Below are 17,063 nucleotides of genomic sequence, written 5' to 3' on the forward strand. Positions count from 1 at the left end.
AACCTGTTCAGGTGGCTTCAAAGACAACATATGTGGGTATATGGGCATCATTAGCCCGACTGGCTCCTTCGACTTACACTGGTAGTTGGGCTAATGGTGTGAAACACCTAATATGGGGGGAAAAGCCTATGTTGAAAGGCTAAGACTTTAATCAAAGACGACTAGGACAAAAAAAGGGGAGAAAAAAGACTGATTACGCTCAAGCCACATGAAGTTAATTCAGTGCATTCTAATAGTCTCTGTGCCATCACCATTCATTAAAAAGACTTAAAAAGCCCACGGAGAACTGAATTAGACACAAAACATTGTCTGCTCGCTCAGTGGACCCCTGCTTGATGAGTGATATCACACGGAATGAAAACAAACACCTGTCGGGCTCGTTTTCTAATTTTAATTCCCGAGCGGCTACTCTACTGAGGTGAATCTGATGGCAATCTTAAAGGACACGACGAGTTGTACATCGGTAAATTTCAAGATTATCCTGGAAAAAGCCAAAGGCGGTTTGGAGAAGAATGAACAACAGACAACTTAAGTGTTCAATTATGTACTTTAAGGTATGTATTATAGGTAACCAATCAATCTTATTGTCATCTCAAGTATTAACTGGGGTGTTGAAGTGATGATGACGCAAAGTTTGACGCAAACTGTGTCAGGATCTTGTTTAGGACCCATGGGAACCACAATTCGAAGGGTGGGCTAATTAGAAGATGGCTGGATGACACTAGGTGGGTAATTATGGGAGCGAGAACAGAGCTGAAAGGAGATGGCAGGCTGTCTTACTTATCAAAGTGAAAGACGGAATGTGATAGGCTATTTGGTGGCGTGCTAGATGCATTAAAATGATGAAAACTGAACATGATACTTTCTAAATCATTCACTCTCACACTAAATAGTGGAACATTTGTTGTCTTTATGGTACAAATTGTGACACGTTAAAGTGGCAACAGCAATCAAGCCTTTTAAATATGTTCTGTTTGGTAAATAAAACTGAGAAAGTGGTACTTTATTTCAAAATATAGAAAAGTGACAAGTTGCGTCGTAAGAGGTAAAAACATCCAAGTACTTTCTAGGAAAGATGGCTGTGAGAAGAGTGGAGCTTGCTTATTCACAATAAATTACAAAAGGACCCCAATGGTGACCCAGACACCCAGTAAAAGAAAAAGTCAATACATAATCCACTTGTCTACAATTGACCAATCCATGTTCAGTATGGATTGGATAGTTATTTCTCCAGTGGATCAATAAATACTGTATTTTTCTTGCATTGGAACTTTGGAGCTTTGAGGAATAGTTTGAAAAGTGAAATCTTTATGTGTGACTTTGGCTCGGCTTTGGAATCCATAATAACTTAAACCGTAAACCAAACAGCTGCCTTCTACTGCAGAGCCACCACCTTTTAACCTTCCAGGCCTCGAGTGTTTGACATGGAGAAGTTTCTGATTAGAGAATGTTTGTCTAAGTGAGTTCAGAAAAGTTAAGTCTTTATCTTAATGAAGACATTTTCATCAGGGGGCTATTTAGTTGAATATATACCTACTTTATTTTTGTTTAAAACGTTTTTGTACAAATCATAATGATGCCTATAGAGAGATAAATAGGCCTTTTCCCAGCAGACATTTTGATTTGTCACAGTAGGAAAAGGCCCAGTTGTTCCTCACAAAGTTAAAGATGCCTCCGTTCTATTCAAGATTCCCAGAAATTCATTTGATGATTTGCACCTGTGCTTTTCCTGCTGTGAAAATTGTCTCCTGAAAAAAAAGGAGCCTATAGTCTTCGGGAGGTGCCTTCACACCTCATGCCTCCCATACACTAGACGACTTTGAGAGGACACTGAAAAGACTTTTAAAAGACTTCAGTCTGACACCCTCTCACATCTAAAGACAATGTGTCATTAGTCACAGAGATTTTAAGGTGCAGGCTAGGATTTTGCAAAGACTGGGGACCTTGCAGGGTCACTATTTACAAGACTGCAACTACTGTAGATTCCTTTTTAGATTATTTCCCACCATGCTCCCGTTGGAAGTTTACACCTCACACCAACGTTCGAGATGACGGGAGCGCGACTCAACTCCGGCAAAACTCTCATGATTTCATACCGACACTGGAAAGTTGTCTACGACAGTGAAATCGCTTGAAAGTCGTTAGGTGTAAGGCCGGCCTAACTTCTGCTACATGAGTCAGTCTGAATTTCATACTTAACTTTTCTGATTATAATTGACTGTAATTATGCCCTTGTGCAAGTACATCATGAAGTCAGCACTAAAAATATACCTTGCTCTACAGGAACCAAGGCATGTAAATTAAGATACAACCATAGAATAACTTCAAAAAATGTATAGTTTCATTTTTGGTCTGGTCCTGACCTTCGTACTTTTCAGTGTTAGTCCAGATGAAATATCTCATTTCAGTTTTCGTAGGGATTGCTCGCAGTCTTCTTCGCTTCAGACAATATCGCCTGCAACGATAAAATGTTTGAACGCTGAGGACGTTCATTATGCTCCTCCTGCGATAACACCATAAAATATGACAGTGGCATTCATGGTGTTCATTCATTTTCTCTATTAAAACGGAAAGACTACTACCAACTGAATTGACAACACGCCGACATCCGATGCAACCGGTCTACAAACCAATCAATGTCAAGTATTGGTAGATGCAGTCGTCAGTGATGACAACAGGACATATATATATATATATAATATATATGTCATACTAAAAAATTTTGTGAGCTCCCTAAATAACAATGTGAAACCAAAAAATAACTGGATCAAAAAACCTTGGTTCATACAATGGTCTGGACTGAACTGCACACAGTATGAATCTGAAAAAATACAAGGCCAATTACTTAGTTACATTCATCAGATGGATTTCGAAGTGCTTCCTGGCACATGTAAAGTACAGGCTGATACCTAAAGTTGAAGCAGCTGAGAATCACACTGTTGTCAAGACAACAATGGCCATGATTAGGAAATAATGCGAGTCTTCCACCAACTGAGACGTACGCCATTTTTCAGTAACAGATGTAAAATAATAGAAATAAATAGACGCCGCTGACTATTTCCCCACAAACCATTGTAAGAGACATATTCAGAAGCAGCATTGCACCACTGCGGAGTGGCGGTATGTATTCCACATAATGTGAAGGGTTCAAGTAAACTGATAATAAAAAATGGCTGTGATGAGAATCAGATTCATTTTCACAGTGTCTGATGAGTGCTGGTGCTCCCTTCCTTTCAAGGGCTGTTTGCCTTCTACAATAAAAATAATTCCAACTAGAACTGATAACTGATAAATGCAAGGGGTGATCAACTGCAACTGCACACGACTCTATTTTTTATCAGATCACAGCAGTCTTAATCACAACACTTGTCTCGTTATCGCGCAATAGTTCAGTTCACAAGGGTATGCAATTTGAATAAATTAAACTAAATGAAAAAAAATAAGAAAAGTTTTTTGGTCCATGATGAATATCTGGTCAGAACCTCACATTCAGTGCTGTTTATAAGTTGCAGGTCGGACTTTTATTGTACAATCCGGAATGATGGCTGAAATGCATACGTGCAGATTCATGGGTAACAATCTGGGCTGAATATTTTTTCCTTGAATACATATTAACTGACCCTCATTACGATCACAAAGAGGAGGGACACATAATTCACATTGAGTAACAACTAATGATTATTTTTCTATTGATTGTTTTTGTTTTGCTCACTTAGTCACCAAAAAAAAAGAAAGACAAAATGTCCATTAAATGTTACCTAGATGTGTTGGATTTACAGTAGGCTGCAGGGCGAGAGTTTTAGTTTGTCAGTTGCAAAGACCTGTTGACTTGTGGAAAACAATATCTAAGTCGCTGACATCTGCCCCCTGTCTCCGTCTCAGCTGGCAGCTAACTGACACAGAGACCCCCCCCCCCCCCCCCCCCCCCCCCCCCCGCTAACAACTACCAATCACCGAGCCGTGTACCACAATGGCTCACGAAGGTTTCTTCACTCCAACATCCACTGTGAGAGGCATTATAATGGTGCTGCATTCGTCACTGCCTCCCCAGCACACAATGCCGGGAGACAATCTCATCGGTACAAAGCAAGATCAATGTGGGAATGAATCCCAAGGAGAGCAGCGCGATTCGGTGTAACTAACACACACACACACACACACACAGACACACAGACACACACACACACACACACACACACACACACACACACACACACACACACACACACACACACACACACACACACACACACACACACACACACACACACACACACACACACAAAATGTCCACACAGTTACACAGGTATGAATTTCAATCAGGAATTTTAAATGAGAAAGGAGCACGAAGTAGAGCCCTTTAGTGTGCTTAGGTTCTGAATTCCCGCTGTCCTTTAAGAGAAATCATGTTTTTATCAATTTGATTTAGTAGCAATTAGAGCTGCAACAGTTCATCGATTAAGCGGTTATTTATCGATTACTAAATTAATCGGCAACTATTTTGATAATCGATCAATCAGTTCAAGTAGTTTTAGTTAGTAAATTCTCTGATTTCAGCTTCTTAAATGTGAATATTTTCTGGTTTCTTTGCTCCTTTATGACAGTAAACAAAAAAACAATACATCATCTTTGGATTTGGGAAACACGATGGTCATTTTTCACAATTCATTGGCATTTTATGGACCAAACAACTAATCGAGAACATTTTCAACAGATTCATCGATTAGGAAAATAATTGTTAGTTGCCGCCCTAGGAGCAATCAACCCAAAATAAATAAATGTGAAGATCTGCATACTCTTCAAAAACGTAAAGCTCAAACACCCATGACAACGATTTAACCAATCCCAGCCGACATTTGGGCCGGCTGTGGCTCAAGAGGTAGAGACGGTTCTCCACTAACCCGAAGGTGGGCGGTTTGATCCCCGCCTCCCCCAGTCCAAGTGCCGATGTGTCACACGTAACCCTAAATTGCCTCTGACAGCTCTTCCATATGAATGTGACAGAAAAAATAGCAGCGCTGTGTGAAGGTGTGTGAACGGGTCAACAGGGCCAACACCCAGAGACAAACAACCCTTCACTCTCACATTCATCACACCTGCTCAATGGAGAGTCTCCAAATTAACCTAACCCCAGTCTGCACGTCATTATCCGCCCGTCTCGGCCAATATATTTGTCATGGTCACGGCATTAAAGGCAGAGAGTTAAGCAGAAGTGACACTGACAAATCCGCAGTGTTGCAACAATGCACAAAACCTGGGTGCTGTTCAAATGCCAGAATAGCTGCCAACTCTTTTACTGCTGGCAGCCACAATGGGACCACAATTAAAATGTCAACTGACATGCACAAAATGTGACCTCTCAACAAAATCCGTTCTGGTGACGGTAATCTACCTGAATCTCTTTCATCATCACTCACACGACAAACCTTGCACGTCTCTTAATCTGGCCCTTTTGTGATGACTCGGCGCAGACTCCGAGGAAATCCGTTGGTGCTCTAAACGTCAATGGGACATACTTTTATCTGCCATAAAACTATGTCCTGTCACGTTGCAGTTAAAAATGTGGCGCTTACTAAGCAGCAGGTAGCCCGGCCCCTGTGCCTGCGAGCCCACACCCTCCATCTGCTGTGACAAATCTGCTTAATAAATGGCATCCAGCTCTGGGGGCAGCACTGAATCAGCACAAATCGCGCCGGCGTTTGTCAAGCACTTGCCTCGAGTTTCCTCTGACTAATGAGCCAGTCAGGTGTGTGTCGGCGTGTGTGGACTGGCTGATTGTCGAGGAAGCGGCGCGGGCATCCGATAACACACACAGGGCGCTGATTTAGAGGCTCCTTAGCTCTCAAATGAGCAGAGGAGCGATCAATTAGCAGCTTTAGCAACTATCACATTTCAGCTATCGGCCGTGGACGTCAGGGGGAGGGGAGCCTACCGTCAAGCTGCCATTGAACCACAAAACTTTTTTTTGGTGCCGACCAAAATGTAGAAATGGAGCATCAGAAAAGAATCAGATTTGTAGCCTCATTACTCACTCGCAAAATCAGATATTTACAGCTTTAAATCCATAATATTGCTGATTATTGACTGTAAACATGATTTGGATTGATGACTGTTTGTTTGTTTCTGTGTGCCGTCTGATGGTTAACCCGGGTGCTGAGATCGGCCAGCTCTAGCTCAATAACTGTATTCCTGTTGGGTCATTAGCTCACAGGTAAAACTAGTATTTAATACACTGAATGTGTTTATGTGAATATGTTTGGGCTTTATACCGCTGTGTTTGTGGTTGGATGATCTGTAAAAGAGCAATTGGATCAGCTCATTGACTTAATGTAATTTCTTTATCAATACAGACACGAGGGGATGTGAGAAAGATGTTGATTAGGTTTGTCTTTTTTCTGTGAAAGAAGGTTAAAATTAATATTTGATTAACTGCAATTAGGAATTATACATAAAAGAAACAGACATTTATTAAAGTGTGATTATGCCTCTAAAATCTGTCTTTGGTGGACAATAATCAATAAGGGCCACCTGTCCCGTCCCTTGGCAGCCAACACTGAATCAACACTAAATAAAATGTCACCGAGAGCATGTTGGGTCACACATATTGATTATTCCGGCCTAAATATAAATATACATATATCGTTGACTGGGAGACGACATTTTGAGTTAAGTAGTTGTGAGAATTCATGTTCACCATAGTCTAAAATACAACATCGATGAAGTGAGAAAGGAAAATTCTTGAATTTCAGTTTTGTCTTTGTAGTCCTACACTTAAGATTTGACTATGAGGGAAAATACCAACTGCAAACTGAAATTTGGGGGCGTGTTTCCATCCATAGCAGGCGAACAGTGTCAACAGTCTTCTAATTTTTATGACAATGCAGCAGCAGAGCGATGAACCGTAAGATATAAACAAGGCAACCGAGCGTGGGTCGGAGACTTCAGTCTTCAGACAGTCATTAACTGTGAGGGATTAACAATCAAATAAAGGCCGCTACGCATCCTGCACCTTACACCGTCTGCTGTGCATGTAAAACCACTGTGAGAGTCAACACGATACTCAGAATCTTTTTTTCACATGCAATGAGCTGTGGCCCAGTGTCAACATATCAAACGGCAGCACTGTGCGCATGCATACGGAGTGCACTGTACATACACACACACACACACACCCAGGCACCACCCGTGTTTGCAAAGACTGCAGGCAACAGGAAGCGAAGCAGGAAAGGTCCTGTATCGGTATTACAGGTTGGCTAATGGTGGAATGAATGGATCTTAATGGTTATGGCTCACTAACTACCAATTATGCATATTTGCAGACCATTTTCTAATTTTAGTTTGATTCCCGACTCCTCCGATCCACAGGCCGAAGTTTCCTTGGGCAAGACACTGAACACTGTTTTGAGTATGATCATACCTGCCACCCGCCCCTGACACTGAATCTGTACATAACAAGCCACTGAAAGCAGGTAGGGCCACACATGTTGAATGTGACTCGTTCTGCAAAGCACTTTGAGCGGTTAGTCAAGACTAGTAAAGTGCATATAAATGCTTTTATCTACCTGCATTCATGTCACAACATAGAACTTATCGTGATCACCATGCGATGCGACAAGTTGCGTAAAGAGTTGTGCTCTACGCATAAACTTCAACACGAAGTTGCCAGCGGACCGATTAGAGTATTTTGAAAAGAAGAAGAAAACAACCTAAAACAAAACTATTACATCAGTAAGTTAATAATAACATCATAATTGTAATAATAGTTAGCTATGACACATAAATTAGGATGGGAACCAATCCGGTTTTGACGGGTCACATGACATGGAAGGAAACTTGTACTTCTGTTTCACACAGATTTACAGTAGCTGCTGCTTCACACACACACACACACACACACACACACACACACACACACACACACTCGTCTGCACAATTCCCAAACTTTCAAACTTGAACTCCCCTTCGCCATCCCTTGCCTGAACACACAGAGTTGCTGAGGACGAGTGTGTTGATAACAATAGCAGCAGCTAACGAGCTAGCATCACACTTAGATACGTGATTTGGAAACGTTTGAAAGTGTCAATGAGGGGTTGAATCTATTTAAGGGGGGAAAGTACGGTGGCTCATCAGGTCCGGTCGGGGAATCCCGCGCACGCACGCGCCACACACACACCAGGCGACCCGCTCACACTATATACATCCTGCCATTTCTTCTTTCTGTACCTGCGCCACATAAGAAACCCGCGGTCCAACCACGTCACTACCCGGTTAGGTTCAACCCGAGGAGCCCCAAGTTCAGTCGGGGACGGGGGGCTGTCAACTTTCCCTCCTGCCCGCCCGGGTCCAGGCAGCAGGAGCCGCGGGTACGGATCCCTCCTCCTCCTCCTCCTCCTCCTCCTTCCCGCACCACGCTCCCGGACCCGGGCCACAAACCTCCTCCAGAGAAAGAATTACCCGGCGGCGGTTAACACACCCGCGACATCACGCACGACGAGGGTTCGGTTCACTCACCAGCAGCAGCAGCAGCAGCAGCGACGACGTGGACATTCTCGCCTCCCTCATCAGACTCCCGCAGCGGTTCCAGGAGGCCATGATGCCGTTGCCACGTCTGGATGCGCACGCGCAGTGAGTCGCCTTTCCACGGGAGGGGAAGAGTCTCGGCCGCCGCGCAAGGCACCATGGGAAACGTAGTCCGGCGGAGCTCAGCGTCTTGGCGGGGGGGAGGAGGTGTTGTTGTTGTTGTTGTTGTTGTTGTTGTTGTTGTTGTTGTTGTTGTTGTTGCACCTGGCCCCCTCCCTTTACCCTCCATGCTGTCAGGGTGGTGAAGTGTAAGCACTGTATAGTGTACATGATTTCTGTTTTATCAGCATAATGCAGTCCTGTTGTAAGACAATGAATTACACCAGAGGGTAATTAGTTAATGGGCTTTTGATTGAATGGCTGTTAATTATAGCTCTTTATCAATTACTTAGGTTCCTTTCGAATATCGGTTTGATTAAAGCTGTTCAGTATGTGCTCCTCGGCTTTTGACTTAAGCTGCAGTGCCCGGGCCCAGTGGGCATATATATGTATGTATATATATGTGTGTATATATATATATATAAAGTGAATGCATATTTATTTACAAATAAATGCAATTTTATGGGCAAACATATTTTAAAATGTGCAGACGTAAAGAAAATGCCAACCCTTGTAAATTCAAGTTTGACAAAGAAAATAGAAAATAATAGAATACGTTGAGCATTTACTTAAAGGAACCTTATTTTTAAAATAACGAAAGGGGGAAACACTGAGTCATAGATAACAGAATAAATTGGTGGATTTGAGTTTGGTTTATAGTGATAATTTCACTGTCAGGATCTCACCCATTTTTTTTAATGTGGCCTCCTGCTTGTCACTAGTGGGTTTCAAAATGACGAAGCCTCCAACTCTGTATCTACATCATTCATGTCAATAGAGTAGAAAGAAAGTAGACGTCAATTTAGACTGACTATCACCCCGCTCACATTTAACCATCAACCTTCTGGACTCTAAAATTATAACGAAATATAGAAAAAGCCACCATAAGTAAGATTGTGAATTATAGTTTGGCTCATGTTATTTCCCCTGAATATTTGGGCTGATGTAGTAAACAACAGAATAAAATAGAATGACGTGATGCATGTGCCAACTTTGAGGTAGAAGAGCAGGAATAAATATATAAATGAATACCACACTTACACATATGCCCAGTGGAGTTGCATTGCCAGGTTACCCCCCTGCACACAGGCACAAACGAGGGCTCCATGCACCGTTGTGGGTCCCAGACAACACCACCACCACAACAACAACAACAACAACAACATGTAGAGCAGATCTTTCCCAGGAGCCCCTCTCTCTCTCTCTCTCTCTCTCTCAGGTCCTCACTGTTATTCACCCTCGAACGCTGCCTGCTTATCTTTCTTTTTCCTTTCTTTGCCTCGCTGTTGCGACAGTCTCCAGGGGTGTCCATGCGCACTTCCTCCCCGTCTTTGCCTCCCCCCCTACACTTCCTCACTCCTCTCTCCCCACCGCCCCCTCTCCATGCAGTGTGGTATCGTCCGACGACCGAGGAGGGGGAGAGAGAGGCCGAGCGCGCAGTTGTCGGCTGCAGGTCGTTCGGAGCGGGACGCGCGCAGCGGCTGAGGACGCGGCACCACGGACCCCACAGTCTCTCGCTTATTCTGGCTGATTCTCTCCTCATTCTCTGCACCTGGCTTTGGCACCAACTCGGGGAATACAAAACATCTTTCGAAGGTAAAAAGGCAAACAAAAAAAATAATCACTTTTGTCTCTTTCTTTGGCACAACACTGGCAGATACAAAGGGAGTTGGGTTTTTTTGAGGTGCGTTGCGCACCAGATTTGCGTCTGCAGGCGCAAACGATGTTGTTTGAGGGTCCTGGATTTTAAAAAAAATATATATACTGGAGACAAATTAAACACAATCCCCTGTATTTTCGTCGGTTGAGTAACCTGCTTAGATTAAAACCCAACAACGTCCTCCATCACTACTGGATACTCGGAGGCTTTATTCAGCCATGCTGCGAGGTCCGTTTGTCTCCGGACCAGTTTTCTGTCAGAGCCAGTGTTTCAGCAAATGTGGTTGGTTGTTGTAATTCTAAATATCAAATACTTTCTCGAGCCTTTTGCCAGTGCACTTGACTGTTTCAGTTGAAGTGGTGTGTGCTCTGATACAGCCCCTATGTTGTTTCAGAGGCAGTTAGTTTCTTTATGCCACCGCCGGTTTGACTTTCCACTCACGTTTCATCCCAGGATCAGAGGAGCATTTGTGGGGCTGCCGGAGCTGCCTGTGCCTGCCACATTACAGCACCGTCACAAAGTTACTTGGTGCCTGCACGCTGCCCCTGCATAGTCTGGATAGTGGGACGTGAATTTGAAAAAGGGAAAACTTATTTCATGTGATCTCTTGAGAAAATGGGGATGAAAATGTGTCATTTGTGCGTTAAAATGCTCTGAACGTGGTAAATCGAATTTGGGGCCGCAGCCATGTGATGTCGACATGACCACCTTGTTGTCCCCTTTTCCAAATTCGCTTGGGAACTTTGTTGACCCGACTTCAGACCGCCCGCGATGACCTCATTGTTTATTAATTCCAATCAACTGGCCCTTTTACGCGCGGAAGGAGCAGTGCCCCTTTTTGCGCACGACATTGCGAGTGCGTTACGGTCCCGTGTTCTGTCCAAACAGTGGCGGGACTAATTCTGCGTGAAAACATCTCCTCAAAAAAAAAAAAAAAAATCAAGCTCAAGAAGTCATTATTCATGAGCTTGTCACTTGGATGAATTGCTCCTCCGTTCCCCGCCCCCCCCCCTCCCGACGCTGCTTCATTTTAAATTCTAAAAGAGGGATGCAGCAGAAAGATTGTTGGACAAAGGACAAAAAAAATGCAGTATTGTATTAGAAATTGGACGTTTTCCTCGCATGCATTGAAGCTGATTGTTCCGAGGTGCATTGTTGGATCGGGAGGCTGCAGGCGGCGGTGCTGCGGAGCGACAGGGGGCAGTGTTGAGCAGCTCTCTGCAGCGGCTGACAACGGAACACCTTTGGCCAGGTGAAGCTTTTTTGTCTGCTGCATGTGCTGCTGGACTAATATCGTCTGTGTGCTCCATCTCTCTCTCTCTCCACACGTGAACATGCACACAGAGAATTGCAGGCCAGACCAGATTGTTTGGCAGCACTCATCCAAGCCTGGACAGAATTACACACATCTATAGGGACACGCTGCTTTAATGGATTATTGCTTGTGTTGTTGTTTTTTCTCTCTCTCTCTCTCTCTCTGTCTCCCCATGCAGGTGATTAAATGTCAAGCACTTTTGAATACGCTTTTATCTGCTACAGGTGGTTTACTGGGAACAGCGCTCAGAGACATTTTGTCTCTAAATATTACAGTCATTTGGCCAAACTCATCAAACAATTTCATTCACTAGAAAAGCTATTTTGCAGCAACACTTACCGTCACCGTGGGGCTTTTTAGAATATTCTTTCTTTAAAAGAGCCGTGCTGTTTTTTCCCATCTCTAACTTATTATTGAGCCTCAGCAGTTCAGAATCTTCGACGGGAGTCAATGAAGAACGCTGTTTTATTCATTAACTTCAACAACTCGTCCCCAAAATATAACTGAGGCCGGCTGGTTTGCGCTCTGGGAAAGGTGGCGAATGAAATAAGTTTTTGTTGCTGCTCAGCTTGCTTAAAAAACCCCCACTTTTCTTCATTCCTTGGACAGAAAGATAAAGTGGTTTTGAAATCATTTGGAAACTCTGATAAGTAATCTATTTAAACCTATATTCATATTATTACATTATTCCCCCTGGTTCCCCTCTCCGTACACGAGACAGAATGTAATATCCAAACAACTTAACATCCTCCGCCAGCGTTTCAAAAACAGTGGTTGGCGCAACTCTCGTCTCTCACTTTGTTCATCAATCAACACATGTGCAAGTAGTCCCATATCTCCCCCCGTCTTTTGATTGATATTCATATATTCCTACAGGTTTTTGCCAGGCCCACATGCTTGTCTTATGGATGATTAACGCTTTTGTTGCTTGAAGAGCTGTTTTTAGTATCCTGGGTCACTTCCCTTTCAAATGGAAAACAGGTTTTCATCTTTGATGAACTTATGAGGGCTCTTGACAGGTCCTGGGGAGGGGGGGACGGGGGGACGGGGACGGACCAGTCCAGTCCAGCAGAGAGTAAAAGAGATCCAAAACAAGAGACTCCCCCACCCCCCATTCCCATCTCCCCTCTAGTCCGCCTCCACGTTCACTCTCTCCCTCTCTCCGTTTCTCTTTCTGCGTTTGATGTCTTTGTGGTTGCGGTGTGTGCGAAAGTGTTTTGTCTTTTGATTATACTGTACGTAAGGGCCCGTATCGCCGAGGCATCTGATGTCCACATGAATAATTCATTTTCATTAAGGAACATGATAGTTGCGGGAGCGGATGAGCTGACAGCCTCTTCATCCAATTTTGAACGATGCATATTTAAAACCGCGCCACGCGGATTGCTTCTGTTGTCGGGCATCATTCGAGAAGGGGACAAGCGGACGTAAAAGTTTAATGTCTTGGAGAAACTTGATCTGTCCTTTCTCTCTCTGTCTCTCTGCCCAATATTACCTCTCTAAGAAACCCCCCCCCCCCGAAAAAAAACCACCCCAGGAGGATGGACCGCCCTCCGTGAGTGTGTGTGTGTGTGTGTGTGTGTGTGTGTGTGTGTCTGTCCAAAGAGATAACAGACGGCTAGAGATAACAAGTGTGTGTGATTCAGTCTGGACTGAGGTCACACTCGTCCTCCCCTTCACATATCTCAAGGTGTACGCGACTAGAAAAATACGTTTGAAGGGAAAAAACATAATAATCCGTCTTCCTGGTATTGACAGACTGTTTTTGTCGTTTCGGGGTGGAAGCCCTTTCGACCGCCAAAAAGAGCCAAGGTGGCAACTGTTGAAATTCAGCCGTTTGGCTTTTTTCGTGCAACGTCAAAACCGGAGAATTCCAGGAGATGTGACGGCTCTAATTTGGCGACCAGACTGTCTCATGCTCTTCTTCTCAATCGCAACTCGAGAGCCGCCACCGCCGCCACGAAGATGCATTTTCACCACACTTTATCACCCGGGGGAACGACGCTCGAGTCCAAGCAGTGCTGCGAGGCCGACGAGCGGCCAGCGGCCGAGACGCGCTCCGCCAACTTGCTGGCCCTGATTTGTGCTTCTTCTCTTTCTGCAAGAAGCCCGAGCCTGGTATGTGAAAGTGAAGCAGGGTCGATTTTCAGACCTCTAAAGTGGCCTTCTTGAGCAGGATTCACATGGTAATTAGGTCAGGGGACACTGAGGAGAAACAAAGCTGTGTGCGTGCAGAGAGCCAGAGGGCCACGAAAAACATACTGTGTTTTCTTCTTGAGAGGCGGAGAAGACACACACACACACACACACACACACACACACACACACACACACACACACACAGATGCTTTCCTTAAAGCAGCTCCATATATATATATATATATATATATATATATATAAATATATATATATATATATATATATATATATATATATATATAAATATATATATATATATATATTCTGAAAACTGCAGCCATGTCGGGTGATTGGACACGGAGACCGTTGCTCTCTGTTATGTAAATACAATGTCAGATTTGAAGTCACAGCTTCAGGCACTGTGACTTGTGGCGGCAGTATTCCCCGCGGTCTCTTTTCTGCCCTGAATACAAAGCTCCGCCGCCTTGTCACCTGAATGTGACCGCGTTGTCCCACAGTGACGACACGAACGTTGCCATCTTCCCCCCCCCCCCCCGAGATCCTGATCATTTGAAATGGAATCGCTCCACACGCAGCCGTGCTTGACAACGTGCACATTTTTTGGGGCTGAAGCTCGTCTCAGCGCGAGGAAACACGGCGACCACGTCGAACCGCCGGCCGACCGGCCGCAGCTCGACAGGCGCGCCCTGCTTCACTCCAACAGCGCCCTGGCGAGGATCTGCCTGGGAGAGCCGCGAGAGGCCCGGGCCAGTCTGCGTGGTGCTGCAGACTGAGCCAGTGGGTGGAAATGAATAATTCCACAGTGTCTGTCTGCCCCCCCCCCCCGTCAGCCTCCCAGGATGTCATTGTCTCCAAGCGCAGAGTGCACTCGGCGTGGCCTTCGCGCGCAGCTTCGTCCGCCTGATGCGTGTTGTAACCTGGCCCCCCCTCCCCCCCCTGCCTCCACGCACAACCTTGGCCTTGTCTTTGTAATCCGATTTCGCCGACGCAACTCGGCCGTCTCAATTTGTGTCCGGGAACTTCATCGTCCTTGTTTTCCCTCATTTTGTAGTGTATTTGCTGGACCGCCGCAAATAGGGAGGACCAGCAGTGTGTCAGGCAGGAACAATAAGCCGGAGAGAAGCAGTCCTCCATCTTGCTGATCAGTTTCAAATTTAGGCAATTTATCATGCAGCAATGTGAGGATTTGGAGATTTTGTCTGTTTTATATAAATTGTGTATATGGAAGTTGAATTTCTTCAGTCGTTGGCGGTTGGAGAGAATGTCACCTCTGGTTCTGGGAACTTGTGATGGACAATTATCAACATTTTCTGACATTTTATGGACTGAACCACCGATTGACATATTCAAAAAAGATATATACATGCTGTCATGACTCAAAAATCATCATGAGAAAGTGCAGCTGTGCCGTTCCTCCTCTGCCGGCGATTTTAAGTGAGGGTTTTGAAACAGAGGGTGGTTTCCTTTCAGTCAAACCATCCCTTTTTTTTCCTCTTGTCACATTTCCTCATTGTTGCCCCCTCTTTGTATCAAACGAGGTGTGTCAGAGTAAGTGTTGTGTGCCCCCATGCGCTCATACGTGCATGTTGCGCATGCGTGCATGTCTGAGCAAATTTGATTTTTTCCCCCTCTTTGTATAGCAATGCGAAGCGGACGTGAAGGCATGTGCCTTTTCTCTCCCGTCCCCTCCTCTGTTCAGCCCCGGCTAAAGGCCTGAGCTGGGTGGGAATGAAAGGGAGCGCAGGAGGAGGAGAAAAGTGCCCCCACAGTCGATCTGGCCATTGTTGGGGGGGGGGGAGGAACACTATTCCCATTGATGCCGTGGACGCATGGCTGAAACCCACAGACGCTTTAGGGAAGGAAGCTTATTCAGGGCCCGTTGTGACCCGGAGGACCGGGTTGGTGGACGGGTGTTGAGCCCATTGTGTGTGGACGGTGGGAACATTGTCCCCGCTCCACTGCCTTAATACCATACTCTGAACCACTGGTCCTGCGAGCGGGGACGGTCTCTGTGGTTTGGCTGGGTTTTTTTTTGGGGGGGGGGGGCTTCAGAAGCCACTGGAGAGGTCCCGCATGTGTGAGAGGTCTCTTGAATTCCCCTCGAAAGAGATGAGGGACATCTGAGAAACATTTTTCCTGGAGGCTCCCGTGAAGAGAATCTATTGTGATTCTTAATTTGATTTATGAAGCTGCACAGTTGAGAGCATGAGCAAGGGCTTTGTGCCGGCCACCCCGTCAACTTACCGGTGTACGACCCGGTATGATTATGAGCTCAAGTGTAATCTGGTGGAACAGTTGTAACATTTGCTTCATCGGGTCTGAAGAGGCTGCATCATAGTTTAGTCCTCGCAAGTAAAACAGCCCCCCCCCCCCCCCCCCCCCTCCCCGAGACCCTTAATGGATAAAGAGGTATCGATAATGGACGGACGGACATGTTTATCTTTTCGTAGCGGTGCCATCATGCGTTTCTTGCAGCTGCAAAGGGGAAGTAGTGTGATGTTGATACGTTCAAGTCAAGACAAATCAGTTGTATTTACATATCCCAATATCACAGTTTGCCAACTTCCCTCTCAGTTTAGATAAAACAATTCCATAAAAGCCGCAGTTTAAAGTACCCGAGTTAAAGTTACCTTTAACTCTTCCTTTGAACCCTTCCAAGGATCTCTGAGTTTCAGGTATTTTACTTTGGAAAAAGCCCCATTGTCCATTTCATTAAGAAAACCCCTCCAAATGGAATAGGGCCCTTTTTTTTTCTTTTTACCCCGGTGTTGTTACCCCTCCAGAATGGTTATAGACTCCATTCTGGAGTCTGTGCTCGGTGAAGTAATAGGTTTTGCGGTAAGCCCCTCCAAATAAGGCTGGGATTATGACACGTTGGCAACTCCTGGAATATTTATCTCGCTTGTGTATTTACACACACCGAAAAGAGTGTCTCTTCATAATACGTTTTACCGATTTTCCGCCGTCGCGTCGGCCGTTTTAAGAGGATCCAGTCCGGACGGGACCAGCTGGTTTGGACGCGCCTACTTCACCCTGTTGTTCGCAGCGGTTCCGTTTCCAGTATCACATTTTGATTAACGGCCTCCGATGGGTCGTGTAACTGGCTCATTAGGGAGCACGTGCAACCGCTGCTGGTCAGCGCGCTGCCGTTGGGGGAATGTGCCTGTTTGTGTCCATGTGTCATCACAGTGTCTGTGTTCGCTTCGCCTTTTGAACATTTTGCATTTGCATTTGCAGTAATGGTCGGGA

General features: G+C 45.0%; 2 protein-coding genes across 11 annotated transcripts in view; one reads left to right on the forward strand and one right to left on the reverse strand.

The window, feature by feature from the left end:
• pdia5 (protein disulfide isomerase family A, member 5) overlaps nt 1-8,642 on the reverse strand; it is a 49,154-nt gene extending 40,512 nt beyond the window's left edge. For 2 of the 4 annotated variants that reach the window (XR_007032130.1, XM_047337332.1), the window contains exon 1: nt 8,512-8,631. Coding sequence is in view for 3 of the 4 variants with exons in the window: in XM_047337332.1 (XP_047193288.1) it covers nt 8,512-8,592 (81 nt within the window). In the remaining variant the exon portion in view is untranslated. Of the gene's footprint in view, nt 1-8,511 lie in introns of all 4 variants that reach the window. The other 2 variants (XM_047337333.1, XM_035604526.2) reach the window with 2 other exon arrangements.
• Nucleotides 8,643-9,785: 1,143 nt separating this feature from the next.
• sema5ba (sema domain, seven thrombospondin repeats (type 1 and type 1-like), transmembrane domain (TM) and short cytoplasmic domain, (semaphorin) 5Ba) overlaps nt 9,786-17,063 on the forward strand; it is a 128,424-nt gene continuing 121,146 nt past the window's right edge. For 2 of the 7 annotated variants that reach the window (XR_007032128.1, XR_007032129.1), the window contains exon 1: nt 9,787-10,275. Coding sequence is in view for 4 of the 7 variants with exons in the window: in XM_047337327.1 (XP_047193283.1) it covers nt 9,786-10,275 (490 nt within the window). In the remaining 3 variants the exon portion in view is untranslated. Of the gene's footprint in view, nt 10,276-17,063 lie in introns of all 7 variants that reach the window. The other 5 variants (XM_047337327.1, XM_047337326.1, XM_047337325.1 and 2 more) reach the window with 5 other exon arrangements.

The sequence above is a fragment of the Scophthalmus maximus genome, chromosome 14, assembly GCF_022379125.1.
Source record: "Scophthalmus maximus strain ysfricsl-2021 chromosome 14, ASM2237912v1, whole genome shotgun sequence".
Lineage (NCBI taxonomy): Eukaryota > Metazoa > Chordata > Actinopteri > Pleuronectiformes > Scophthalmidae > Scophthalmus > Scophthalmus maximus.